Source organism: Dreissena polymorpha, chromosome 3, assembly GCF_020536995.1.
Source record: "Dreissena polymorpha isolate Duluth1 chromosome 3, UMN_Dpol_1.0, whole genome shotgun sequence".
Classification (NCBI taxonomy): domain Eukaryota; kingdom Metazoa; phylum Mollusca; class Bivalvia; order Myida; family Dreissenidae; genus Dreissena; species Dreissena polymorpha.
The window spans coordinates 123189098-123203670 of NC_068357.1; the positions used below are offsets into that span (position 1 = coordinate 123189098).

The following is a 14573-nucleotide window of genomic DNA, read 5'->3' on the forward strand; positions in this document are numbered from 1 at the left end:
AAAGTCGACCACGAAATGGAGTACGGCCTATACCAAAACCTCTCGCACTGTTGTGCTGGATCCTATATCCCATTCTAGCAAAATCTTCCAGCTCCTTTGCCGTTTTAGAAACAACATCGCCGAACAATTCGGAAGTGAATAGAACACTAGGATTGCACAAATGACTGCAATCACTTTTCATTTCAGGATTAATAACCTTTCTTTTTATCATACACATTCTTCTATTACAATGTCTGAAAAGAGACAAAAATAATTGCACTGATCAACCACCAAACTGATGTCTATTCCTTTCTCCTTGGCCTCGTTTTCTACTTGCGCCAGTTTTGTTTACAGCTTTAGCTATCAGGATGGAGCCTTTAATCAAAGAATTGTGTGCATGTTGCATTCTTTTATCCGCACATTTCACATTTTGAGAGCACAAATCCCATATGATTCTGTTGCATTTGACAGTTACCAGAGCCTGACAGTTATCTGGTCTTGCATTTGTCTCATATTTCACCAGCAAATCATACTGTGTCTCGTCCATTCCTTTACGAAACAAAGCGTTCACATTACCGCTAAAGTGTCATCAATGACGACATCTGTAATTTCTTTGCCTTTGAAACGTTTAGTCATTCCAGCAAAACGACTGGAACTTTCATCAATTTTATGCTGATTTAACCCTGAATGAAATGCATCTTTATTGTCCTTTAAACTAACAATCTCACCCTCTTCTGCAGTAGCGAAAACCTGAAAGTAACCATAATCATCGGCACACTCGTCTTGATACGCCGTGTATTCTTCAACCACTTTGACACGAGAAATGAGACTGTCATACTCCTTTTTCTTAGCTTGTATGTCTTGAAGATATTGCAAAATCTACGAGTCGGTACTATCCGAACTCGCCGCGGTGTGGTTGAGCTTTGCTGTCCTTTTTAGCGGGCATTTTCCTTTTCGAAGGGTTTAATTTAGTATTGCCTTTCATGGCCTCATTGTTATTTTCTTCCGCCATTTCCACCAACACCAATCGACCAAATTCACAATTTGCGTCATAGTACGCAAAATACAAAATACAAGAGGCAATAGATATGCATTCTCGATCTAAATATTCTCGATGGCCACAAAGGACACCTCGGGAAAATGTATAACACACTTGAAAACGTTAAAAAAACTGACAACGCAAAACACAACGCTTGTAACATCCGCCATTAAACATGTGCAACTGACTACCTACATCCGGGCTTCTTCTCATTTCAGCGACAAATAAAATATCGTTGTCGGAATAATGTAAGAATTGAAGAGACATATCGTGTCCTCTTGGACAAGTTCTCGAGAAGGTCGGTGTCATAATGTTGCCAAAGAGTGGGTCTCCAGTCAATTCAGAGACCAATTCTATATTAACCCTACCATTTAAAAAAGTTCTAAGAAATGCATTCAAGCACGAGTGAATTTATGACAAACGCTTCGACTGAGAGCCCATCCGGATGGAAGATAGCATAAACTGTTATATCAATACTAATTTTTTTTATAAGCAACGCAATTTATTGATTTGCTTTCAATGATAAATCGGTTAAATTAAAAAGGAGCTTCCTTCACAAAGGGTGGAGCCGGAAGATTGGTTCCCATTCCATATACGGCGCATTTCTTGAAGTCACACGGACTTTCCTCCCATGCGTAACGGACTCCCGCCACGATGTGGTTGTTTCCATGGCATCCGGAAGTGTCAAGTGTAACGGTGGTAGGGCCATGTTCAGATATAGGAGCAGCTATCCATCCGGTCGCTTGGCACACTTGGCTTTCAGTGGGTCCACAGCAAACCTGATAATCAATGTGGTAAATGTAAAGCGAATTTAACGTTGAGTGTGATAATTGTCAATAAAAAAACATCGCAAAACATATCCTTTTTTAGAAATAATCTTATTCATAGGGCTATGTATGTATACAGGAAAGGTGGTATTATTGGATAACATATACGATATTTATATCAGTTGCGATATACTATTGAACAATTAAACAGTGCTGCAATTAAGACGACGATGTTATGTAAGGATACTATTCACTTGAAATATTCTACATTTAGCGTGGTTACTAAATGCAATATTGCTACAGTTGTGTCTAAATTTTTAATTTAAAATAATTTGAAAAAAATCCTACTTAACAATCTCCAACTGCTTTATTTAGTGTATGGTCTTATTGTAAATGCGAATGTCAATGTCTTAAAGTTGCGATACCTCAAAGCCGTTTATTGTTCGTACGGCAATGTCGCTGTTTCCGTTGTCATATTCGATGGTCATTCTCTGGCCAGTGTGAGAGAAGCGGGTGGGGAAAGGTCCCTGATAGTCGATGTTCTTTTGACCGTAGGCAACACCTAGAGCACCAAGGGCCAGGCGGGCAGCAATGTCCTCCTTGTAGCGGGGATGGATTCTTGGTGCAGTAAGACATGTTTATAATAATTATTAGTGTTTTAACTTCATGACATCGTTGATTGTGAGTTTGATAATATGACCATAGGATATGTGTATTACCGAGCATATTGAAAGTAAACTGAATTCTATATATATTATTGGACTGTGTGTATGTACCATTTCCGGTTTTCACAATAACAAATAAACCCAAATAGTTTAATTTCCAAGAGCTACATAATTCATTTAGTAGGGCACTGACATGTTTGTGTATTGTCTTGAAATTCTGTATTCTGTATTCCATATTTACACAGTAACAAATTTTACATAATAAACACATACGAGCCTTGCGGTGAGTCGAAGTCAGGGAGATCCATAGCAACGGCCATAAAAACGTTTGTAAGGGTTGGGTTTGGCACGTAACCATATTTCGCCGTTTGTGCCCAGCGAATATCCGGGAAACCAGCATTAATAGTTTTGTTGCGAAACGGCGCGAGCTAAATTGAGTAAAAATGTATCAATGTATTCAAATAAAATATTTTGAGTTAATAGACATGACTAAAAATCGTTTTTTTCGATTACAAAAGATTGTTTGTTATATGGAAATATGTTTTGTGTAATGTATCACATCATATAAAGTGAACACATGTTATTTCGACCTGAACAAAGCCAAAAGGGAACGTGCTGCTAGTCTGATTTTTAGACGCCTGGTGGAATTTCGCCCGCCAGTCGCTTATCATCGCCTTGAACTGGCATGCGTACAAATGCGGTATTACAGCGTTGGCTTCACCTGTAAACGTGTTCACATCGGTTTTGTCGAATTTGTATTATGTGAAGAACAATGGTGAATATGTTATGCATTGCCAAAACATATATGATAACATTATGTCAGTTTAAACGATGAACATGAATAAGATGAAAAGTATCATTAATTGAATATGTGTATGAAATAATAATTGCCCCATTATGTTATATTATATATTCCTTTGGAATAGGGATTATTATCTTATTTTATCTTTCATAATATTTTCTTAACGCATATCAGCACAAACACGAAAACATGTAAACGATTTAATTACTGAAGTATGAGTAGCAATCTATTATCACTGACCACAACGAAACGAAAATATCAATGGGATTTTTTGCTGAATGTGCATATATAGTTACAGCCATGTTATTGATGGTAATGATCTTATTTGCATAGTCACATATGTAGTCGATATTTCTATAGCCGCGCTTAAAAATAACTAACCTTGGTACCAAATAGCACCGAAAATCGTCATTGGCAATATCGGCGCAATCATACCGTTGTACAACACGCTCGGAAGATTTTGATCGATAGCTCTGAACGTAAAGTTTAAAAAACTACTTTATGTACATAAGACACGTGTACTGTTGAGTAACCACCTTTTTTTTGTTCAATTTCGTTCAAACGGCACATCTCACAATTGTGGTTTTGTGACAAATATTAGTAAACGTGTCGGTGTAGTAGTGTGGCATATATTTAAATAAACACTCGACAGTTAATCACGGGCGCCACCTATTTTTTGAGATGCATTAACCCATTTATGCCTAGCGTCCTGAAAAAAGGACATTGCAAACAGCGTAGACCCAGATGAGACGCCGCATAATGCGGCGTCTCATCTGGGTCTGCGCTGTTTGCTTAAATTAATTTCTTTATGAAATATTCTAAATATAGAAATAAATATACTTTACACCCCTAATTTTGGAAATAAATTGATCCAATTTAGAAGGATGGGAGAGTCCACTGGGCATAAATGGGTTAATTCATGAGCCAATGAAACATCAGAAGAAGCGCTCGAGCCCGGCTGTTTTAAAATTTAACGGATAATTTTACAGGATGATACGGTTGTACATGTTTTGTTTTTAACATATATCGCATTATTTTTTAAAAACCGGCCAATGTAAGCAAAAATAAAGTCATCCGAAAATGTACAGAAACGTTCAAGCACCGCCCATTTGGAAACGTTAGGAGCTTTATAAGTTGTGGCATGGTAGAATTCGTAAAATTAAATCGATGTATGCATGCACAAACACATCGGCTTCAATATAAAGAAGTGAAACTCCAGCTGCTGAAGTAGTATTGAATTATTATTATAAACAATTAGTAGGTCCTTTATTTAAGGCAAGTGACAGATTGCCTAAACAGTACAAAACAGCATAACACAGCACAATACAAAACAACATAAACACAAATAAGAATAAAGCTGGGGTCACCGCCTTGGAACGGTCAATGCAAAGCATTGGGGGTTTAAACCGGTTTTGGAGCGCTCAACCTCACACCTGGCCCAGCAATATTAATAATACATTTAAGAGTAAATAAAATTAAGCCTCATAGCATTGTATCTCAAATTAAACAATAATAAAAGGGAATTTAAACGCATTCAATTTAATTACCATTTAATTACTCAATGGTATTAAAGATACCAGAGCAACAGAGTTACAACTTTTTGAGGAACGATGGAATTAAACTATGAACAAGTGTCAACTACATTCCTTCTTTATAGAAAAATATTTAAAAATACAGCATCACGAAGTTTATATTTCAGATCATCATCGCACAAATACAGGAAAAAGCAGCAATAATTGTTGTAAAAGTTCCATATTAAATTGCTGGGTTGTTTATGTACTGCTAAAAAATTAATCAAACAAGAAACGCCTGTCACAGAGAAAATAAAAATAAAATTATAAACCCAATGACTTATGGATGTAGATTACAACTGGAAAAGTTGGTCGTATGACGTTACAAAAATCCATGAACCCAGGAACAGAGAAACAGTATTGACGTAATTGACAAGCGAAGACACAATGACGTGAATAAAATCCAGGGGTAGTACTGTAAAGTAAAAATAAAAATATTAACGGGGCGGTACTGCAAAATTGAACTACTAATAAAACAAGTTGAGGTGATTAAATATTAAGAATCAAATATATAAAAATGGTAATTCCATTAAAGCGACATTATTGGAATCAAACAGTATATAGGTGTTTTGACAACTGATTACAGAAATGATTTGATGTAAGATGTGAGTCTAAATGTAGTTTTCATGCAGATTTGTGCAAACGACACAAAGACACAATTATGCTCAAATGTGAAAAATACCCTTAATATCATTAATGATTCCAAATTTTAAGAGAAGAAAGAGTTAGTGAATCAAAAACCATCAAGCACGTGTTTTTAAGTACAGCAGCATCATATCCTTTTGGTAAAAACGAGTTAATTAACTTGAAAAGTTTAATATGAACATTTTCTTTAACATATTTTAATTTGCGGACACGCTTCAAAACATCTCTTTAAAATGATGGATGGGAAATTCCATTATGTAAATGCCATTTTAAAGAAACATTATATTTTAAAATTAAATCACATACTTTGAGTGAAATATAGCGATTTTACTTCTTAGGTTATGATACAAAATGCCTTGTTTTAGCAATTTCTTTGTTTATATAAGATTACGATCATTAAAATCTTTAATACATGAACCAGCTCTGACATAACGTACCAACTGCGAAATGTAAATACCATAGGAAGGACCTTTAAGAATTTTGCCATCTACGAACGGAAAATTCACAATTTCAAAGTTAAAGTCGTCCCGTTTGTCGTATTAACTAGTTTTAATCATATTATTATTAATAGTTTGATGTAAGTCTAATTACGTCTGTATTGGATTGAGACGATCTATTTTAGTTTGTTTGGGTAATTTTGTGAATATATTGTTCAAATAATGGATTATTTAAATTAAGTAAGTCATCAATATACCTACTAGTAAGGTTAACACAATGAATCAAATCTACTTGTTTAGTTTTAGATGATTCTAACATAAATTCGCTTTCATAACAATATCAAAAAGCTATAAGTGGCGCACAATTAGTACCCATAGGAACGCCAATAATTTGTTTAAATATTTTACCATCAAATTCAACAAACAATTTATCCAGAAGAAAAGTAAGTGCTGCACAAAAGTCAAGACCAGTCCAAATGATGTAATTATCTAATATCTGATTAGTAAATAAGCTTTTTTAGTGTTTGAAGCTAGATATGAACACTTCTCTCTACCAAATGTTTTTCAATCCAAGAAACCAGTTTGGATTTTATTAAAGCGTGAGGAAGCGTTGTTTATAGTGTAGAAAAATCAAAAGTGCTTACGTGTGACACCTCATATTCTTTCTTTTTAATTTTATCAATAACTTCTAAGGAGTTTATTATTTACCAAAGTAGGTTAATATTACTATTTTCATAAACTTAATTACAATATTTAGCTATATGATATCTAATAGCACTCAATGCAGATGTAAGATACACGGATAATTGCTTGGACACTGAATTAGCGATAAAACGAATTTTATATGGCGTTTTATGTAATTTAGGTACCCAGTAAAGTATTGGCAATTTCGTGTCAGTAATATTGACTATTACATTTAATGTTTTGCATTCAGCAATATGGTCGGCAATCATTTCATTTCATTTAGGTTGCTAATTGTAATAACAATATGATGTAGTTTGTGTAAGTTCTTGTGAAATAGTTTGAACATAAAACACTCGTCATATCATTCAAGCCATTCTAATAGATAAATTTGCATTTTTCGAAAAGGAATGGAGGAAATACGAAGGAGATGGCGCTAAGATTAGGGGGTGGTACAAATGCACATTTATAGCTATTTTAAAGTGACATTTTTAATATTATGTTTTCAGGACTAGCAATTATATTTGTAATTGGACTTCTTCAGCACATTTGAGTCGCTAAGTTTTCAACTAACAAATGTAGTTTTCTAATAATGGGTCTTGATGGATTCAAACGTTCGTCCTCGTGAGATAAGAGCATTTTACGTGTATTTTACACAAACAAATAACGGGAAAAGACCGAGCTATCTTAATTTTTTGCAGTTGATAGTTTGAAAAACAACATAAAAAGACCCTTATTTAGATTCGTTGACCTTGGCCTTTAAGTAAATTAAGAATCTGGATTAAGGGACACAAATCATGGTTTCAAGAATAAATATTATTTTATATTTATTTCGTGAATTATCATATTGTATACAAAAAAGTTGTCGACGAACTTTTTTGATAATGCTGAAAATTTAGTTATTGGCTTTATTATGTATATCGTACAATATGTGTCATTCATGTTGGTGACTTAAAATTGAGTTGATAATTTATATTTCAAAAACTACATCTTATTTATTATAGTCTGTATTTAAATTCTTTAAAGATTAAGGCCTTCGAATGTACGTTGAAAAACAAAGTATATATAACAAATAACATTTTATGATATAATGTTTATGTTCTTTTAAGATTTGGTCTATTATATGTACGTAGAAAAATAAAGTTAATATAACAGTGTCTATCAAATGTACGTCGTGTGATGATATCACTGAGATACGACTGTTAATTGTCACATACTGCATTGGCGCCACCTCCTATCATTAGCGCCATCTCCTAAGCATTGGCTCAATCTCTTTTGGAAAAAAGCCAAATTATCCAAGTTATCTATAACATCGGCAAGAGGCCAATATTTGTGTACATTCACAATTTAATATTTGTTCTATTCAATCGTTTGATGTCGTTAGCTATTACATTAGGTGGACCTTTTCTCGTCACACAGGAAAAACTCATCGAACTGCTTTTTTTTAAACTCCCCGTTTTCTCACGTTTTTAAATGGATTCATAATGTATGCTTCTGTACAGTTTTCGATTAATTAATATTCGCTGAATCGCACTACATGGTCGATTTTAAAAATAATGCATTATATGCTGACAACACAACAACATATAAACCCTAATCATCCTGTACAATTATCCATGAAATTTCTAAACATCCGGGCCTAAGCGCCACCTAGGAGGTTGCATTGGCTCAGTTATTGATGCATCAACAAAACGAGGTGGCGCTGGTTATTAACGGCCGTGTCTTGCATATTTGTAACATATTAATTTTATAGTAGTAAAAGCACAGTGTAAACCGCGTTCATGCAAAAACACGTCAAATCGTTTAGAGCCCCGCAAACAGATGGAACAAAGCAAACACACCCATACTATGGTTTCAACTACTAATCAATAATGTGCATGTTTCCCTTAAACAGTTGGGCCACGCTCTGTGAAAATGGGGATTAATGAATGTGCGTCTCGGATTAGACTTTGCAATCCACAGGGACGCCGCTTTCCGCTTTTATGGTATTTTTCGTTTTCAGAAAGTCTCTTCTTCCAAAAATACAGTTCAGGCGGAAAGTGTTGTCCCTGATTTTCCTGTGCAAAATGCACAGGCTAATCTGGGACAACACTCTACGCACACGACCCATTTCGTGAACGTTGGTTTAATAAAGACATGCAGGTATATCATGTGTTTTGGGTTATAGATGAAACCCCCAATAAGAGTACGTTATAATTTAATTAATATCTTTGTCACATAAATTAATTCATATCATGGTTCTAAATGTGTTTTGTACGTACAAGATTTCCAAGTAATTAATTGATAAGTTGTGTACCGTTTCTTTTTTTGCTGCGGGCAGGCGGCGAGCGCTTCGGGCGAAGACCACGCCTCGATGGGGGTGCCACCCCAGTTGGTCTCAACCATCCCTAAGGGTTGGGTAACATGTTGGGACAGCTCAATGGCGAATATAAGGCATACAGCTGAGAATTTATCCGTTTGCCAATCTAAATTAAACGATAAACAGTGTATGTTTTATATATTTAAAAGTTTATGACTCTTTCTTAGAGTGCGAATGTATGTTTATTTTAAACTCCGTGACACACTTAGCAGTGGTAAAAAAGATTCTCCTCATATCTGCATTTTACTTAATTCGTTCTTGCATAAACATATAATAAAAAACATGTTTAAACATGGATGCATTTAAATTCAGATATGCAAATGCAATGTACCTAATAATGTTAAATTAAATACACTATAAGAAGTCCTACCCCGATCCGGAGCCTGCCATGCAAACACAATCGCAGGTTCATTTGTCGACCTGTTCAATGCGTTATGATCTAGACGGACAATCCGAAAATTGTTTCTCTGCATGGCTGTCGTCACTAACGCCGAGTAGTTTCGTATCTTAAACATATTATTTACGTCAAAAGTATGTAACTTTGAAATACTAAGATATTCCCAATGTGCAGATACACGAGAAGTTTAATGATTTCTTATTTGAAAGAACGTAAACGTGGCGCTGAATAGTTGAAGAATGCCCATACCTTATTCATATGGTACTCCATGTTGCTTTGCCCTGAGCAAATCCAAACATCGCCAAACAATACATCACGCAGCGAAACCGTGGTTCCATTGGAGGTCACAGAGATAGTGTGTGGGCCTCCTTCAACTGTCGCCGGAAGTAATACTTCCCAGACGCCAGCGTCATTGGCGGCGGGAGTGGCCACAGTCTGGCCATCCATTACCACTATAACGGATTGATTGATTGCTCCTCCAGTTCCCCAGATGTGTGCTTGGGCAGGAGCCTTTTGGAGAACCATGTGATGGGTGTAGTAGTTGGCGAATTTCACCACAGCGTCTGTTTATTCATGTATATTTAGAAAGAAATATATTTACATGTGATGTTGCCATGATCCGGGGGATTAATCTCATATCAGCCAACGGAATTAATGGAGTGTAAACATTTGGGTCTGCTGGCGTCATGTTAAGATCCTTTAATGTTAAAAGATAGGTTAAACAGCTACGCCGAACAATGTTAGAAATCAAACCATTTCGGTAAAATTATCAGATAAAATAATCTGCAAGTAAATAACGGAAGTCGCAACTGATTCATACCATCTCTCGTATACTATGATAATTTCTGCAATTATTTCCCTAAATATGATCAATTCGGTCAAACAGTAATATGCCGTAAACTTTATTTCGAGTTGATTGTTAAATAAATATAATATTCTTAAGGAAAATGATAAACTTCATCATGCACCTATTCAAATATTTACTGCATGTACTGTTACCTTGAATCGTGTGTTACATTTACACTTACCATTGTAGTGAAACACTGAAATATGTAAAATCAAGCAGAAATACAAACGTAAACCGCCCATCTTTAAGAACTGATTGTCAAGTGAAAATCCGAAAATAAGTGTCACATTTCACGATAAGAATGTTCCATTTAAAGATAAGCTGATAAAATTAAATTCGAATATATACATTTTTTTAAGTTTAAAAACGAGAAAGGAGAAAAAAGCAATTAGAAATGATACATAGACGATTTAAATGAGGTACGTTTTCATGATATACCGTTTAACGCTGTACACAAACAAACACACACATACATGTATTCAACCACTCGCTTGTGGTTTTTCATTTACTTTAAGACAAGGACTTCACGCTTGTGACGGCAACTCTAAGTAAAACTTACAATCGAAGCATGACTAGAAAATAGGCATTAATGGGACTTTTAACGTTTTGGTAAAATTGACCAAATTAAAAAAAAATGTTTTAGTTTCGCAAATGTTTGTTGTAGTTATTGTGAGGAAACATATATACTAAACATTTACTATGCTTAAAAATATCCATGAAAGTCATCTTTTCGCGATTAAAAACATTTGAAAATTATAAAGCGGTGCAACGTGAAACGATTGAATAATTTCGAGACTTCTGTTATTGTTGTTGTTATATTTTACGACACTACGATGTTTGTTTATATACATTTTCAAACACATCCCTTATTGTACAAAAACGGATGGACGATTGACCTAGCGTTAGACTGTTACTTCGGAGATCAGTGGTTTGAGCCCAGATGAGGGTTAGTTTTTTCATTCTTTAATTTTATTCTTTTTTTTTTTAATGGAGCTTTTTTATCCAATATTCACATTAATCAATATAACACAAACTTCGATTCATGCCAAAATGTTTTTAAAGGTCCCTTTAATAACACTAAATTTAAAGATGTGTGTGTGGCCTTTAAAAAGTTTCGGAGAGAAGTTTGACAAATGCTGTCATTTAACAGGCAGAAATGCTACTATACTTGATTCGCAAAAAATATTTCAAACCTACATGACGCACTTTGCATTACCAATACACAGAACCACATTATTTTATCTTCATATATATGGGTGGTATAGTAAATACTGCACTCCTTCCAATGTGTTAATATTACCTACATTAGAAAACATGGCATCGCTCTTTTATTGTAATATTTACCATTCTTATAATAAGTTTTATGTTATATTTGAACGAACGCAATTCCTCTCATTATTATGACGAGTCCGATTTTCTTAAATTCAATGCATTATTAATGTTCTATTTGTCAGGTGATTTCGTGTAAAACGTTCTCGTATTTAACCCATTCATAGTCCATTTTCGCGGATAAGATGCTCTGATAAAGAAGTTGAATGACGTGCAAATCTAGTTAAATATTTCAGTAGGATCATTAATTAAAATACAGCGTATTGAGTGTACACTACTTGAAGCGTAACGATTTGTAATTTGCAACAATAATTTAATATCTAAAGGGGACGAAATAGATTCAATATTCTATTGAACAAAGTAGCATACGTGTATTTTAAATGTTATTAACCGTTCCTTCAGTGCATAGCGTTAGTACAAAAAGGTAAATACATGATTTAAGTCAATAAAGAACATTTTTTTTATAATTATACGTATGATAGGTTCTAAGTCATTTTCTTGTGGTAACTCAATTTTTGTCCTGCCAATAAACATTTCTCCTTTTCCGTTAATAAACAAATGTATTGTTCTTAACTTGGAGTGTTTTCAATATGTGATTGATAAACCATGTTTTGTGGACATATTTATGTAAGTTTCAATGACACGATCCGGAGTTTGTAACCGAGCTGTATTTCTCATTTGAACCATATTGCCACTTCGATAGTGGCTCCGTGAGAGAACACCTTGGAACATCTATGTTATAGTACACAGATAAGAAGTGGTAATACATCAACCTGTGAAAATTGCTAAGATATTTCATTCAACAACCATGACATCATTATTGCTTTTGAAGCTGAGAAAAGAATAATATAGATTTTGTTATTTGTGTTGATTTTACTGCTGCTACTTCTGCTACTTGTGTAGATCGTTTGACAGCAAAATTCGCTTTCCTTTATAGTTTAAAATTTAAAGTGACAATGTGAACATGGCCAAAAACTACACATGCTTACGTTCTCAACATAAATGATTCACATCTTGCCGAGTGAGAGGTTCTGGCTCTCAATTAAAATTGACGATTTCCGAAAGAATCCATGGTCGTTAAAAATGCCAGTACACCAATGTTTGTTAATAAATATAGTTGATGTTAATGATTGCAAAGATACTTTGATTTCGAACAAAGGCGAAAATAGGAATACAAGTAACTTGTAATTGCATATAACCACCCGTCAACAACATGGTTGAAAACAAATAAATGCATTTAGTATAATGGATAAATGACTGTACGGACAACGTACAGAAGTAACACATAGCGCCGCATACATTACTATTCCAATAGCGGGTGCAAAAAAGAACAACGCCTCAGTCGAAATACATGTATTACAAACTTTACATTTTTATTGATCGGCATATATGTTTAGTTATATACTGAAATGCCCCATACAAAAAAAAGCATCCGCAGAAAATATACACTACATTTGCTCGGCCTAATTTCAAAGATGCTTTTAACTTATCCATGGAAATTAATGACCGATGATCTGTTATCATTATATCGAGAACAATATCTTTTCAATGATACTTGAGGACATATCAATCGCTATGTTTCGTGTCATATCGTAATGAAACGACGATAAAAGAGATTATATGGTGCTGAAACGTCTCAGGTCGTGTGATTCGTACGTGAAAGGTTTTAAAACAACAATATACATTTAAATTTAAGCTAATGTAGGCTTATTGGTTCATCAAATGTATATGCTTTGAAATTTGTTTTGCTAACTATATCCTGTTTTGCAACTCTGATATCTAAGGACAATTATTGTCTTTTAAGTTTTACCATAATGTATCGTTGTTTTATTACTGTTTTTACTATTACACTTTCCGCCTTAACATAATTAAACATTTTAAAGACACTTCCTTTTACGAAAACTTGAATTAAAGCGGAACATGTCTATCCTGATAAGCCTGCATGCATGTGCGTAAAGAGAACTATGTGTGCACTACACAGGCTAATATGCGACGTTTTTCTCCCTAACCCTAACCCTAACCCTAACCCTCAGACACTTTCCGCTTTTATTCGAGTTTTCGTTTAAGGAAAGTCTCTTCTCAGCTAAATTTAGTTTGAGCGGACACAGTTGTCCCTGATTAGCCTCTGCGGAATGCACAGACTAATCTGGGACGACACTGTACGTACATGCAATTAGCCACGTTTTACCCGACCGAGGATCATTTGAAGTTGCGACATGGAACCACGTTCAAGTGGAACACAAAAATGCCTTATTCATAATTGTAAAAAGCGGAAAGATATGACATGCCGTTACATATTTCAAACGCTTGATATTGATTAACATATGCTTTAATACTTATCGAGGAATAAGTTTAAGTGAGTTATTCAATACGCGATTTGCATTTCCGAAATGCTTGTGATAATCCCGTTTATTCAAAATATCGCAATTAACGCTGCATCTCTAATACCACCTTATAGATCAAGCATCACGTTTCTAATGGGAAACATATCCGACAAGAATTATAACATTTATGTTAAGGGTCAAACCACGATCAGTACTCATTTTTCAACATCTTTTTACTGTTCGTTGAAACTGCCAATGATTTGTTTAGTAAATACGGTATTTGTTTTTGATTGGTTGTAGAAATCACACGGCTGTGATATTTTTGCTACGGAAATATAATGGCAGTTATGTAAATTTACAATCGGTAACTAGAATACTTTATTGACGCTTACGCTTAAAAAGAGGTCGCGGGTTGAACCATAAATACATAAACCGAAAACAAAAAGTCCGTTGAGTGTAAACAAGAACACATAGAATATCAACATGTTTTCACATAGCCTGTACAGGCACTTTAAAGTATATTCATTAAGACTACAGCCGTGTCAATGGAAATAGTCAGAAAATAAATTAATTTAATCCAATATCTAAACAAACTGCAAATATGTTAATGTTTTCGTCACGATGTTTTATCACATGTTGACTATGTCTTTTAACGGATACAGCTTTAGTTTCAGCTATGCGTCCATATGCAAACTGGATTTCAGAATGTCGAGTCATGAAGCAGCAGGTCC

General features: G+C 34.6%; 1 protein-coding gene across 1 annotated transcript; it reads right to left on the reverse strand.

Annotated features, from left to right (window-relative positions):
- Positions 1-1493: 1493 nt before the first annotated feature.
- On the reverse strand, positions 1494-10515 carry LOC127871291 (sialate O-acetylesterase-like). Its single transcript, XM_052414059.1, has 9 exons — positions 10371-10515; positions 9592-9905; positions 9316-9451; positions 8883-9051; positions 3634-3725; positions 3041-3171; positions 2724-2878; positions 2211-2403; positions 1494-1797 (listed from the first exon to the last, which is right to left on the reverse strand). The coding sequence occupies exons 1-9, from the start codon at positions 10429-10431 to the stop codon at positions 1555-1557; spliced, it is 1494 nt and encodes a 497-aa protein (XP_052270019.1). The 5' UTR covers positions 10432-10515; the 3' UTR covers positions 1494-1554.
- Between the last annotated feature and the right edge of the window lie 4058 nt (positions 10516-14573).

What these genes read in the sequence shown, in the direction of transcription:
- LOC127871291 (XM_052414059.1), bottom strand. Translation starts at nt 10,431, where the DNA reads ATGGGCGGTTTACGTTTGTATTTCTGCTTGATTTTACATATTTCAGTG. An exon ending in TGGAGTACCATATGAATAAG is followed by an intron (nt 9,452 to 9,591) that starts GTATGGGCATTC and finishes AATATGTTTAAG; the next exon opens with ATACGAAACTACTCGGCGTT. An exon ending in ATGGCAGGCTCCGGATCGGG is followed by an intron (nt 9,052 to 9,315) that starts GTAGGACTTCTT and finishes CGTTTAATTTAG; the next exon opens with ATTGGCAAACGGATAAATTC.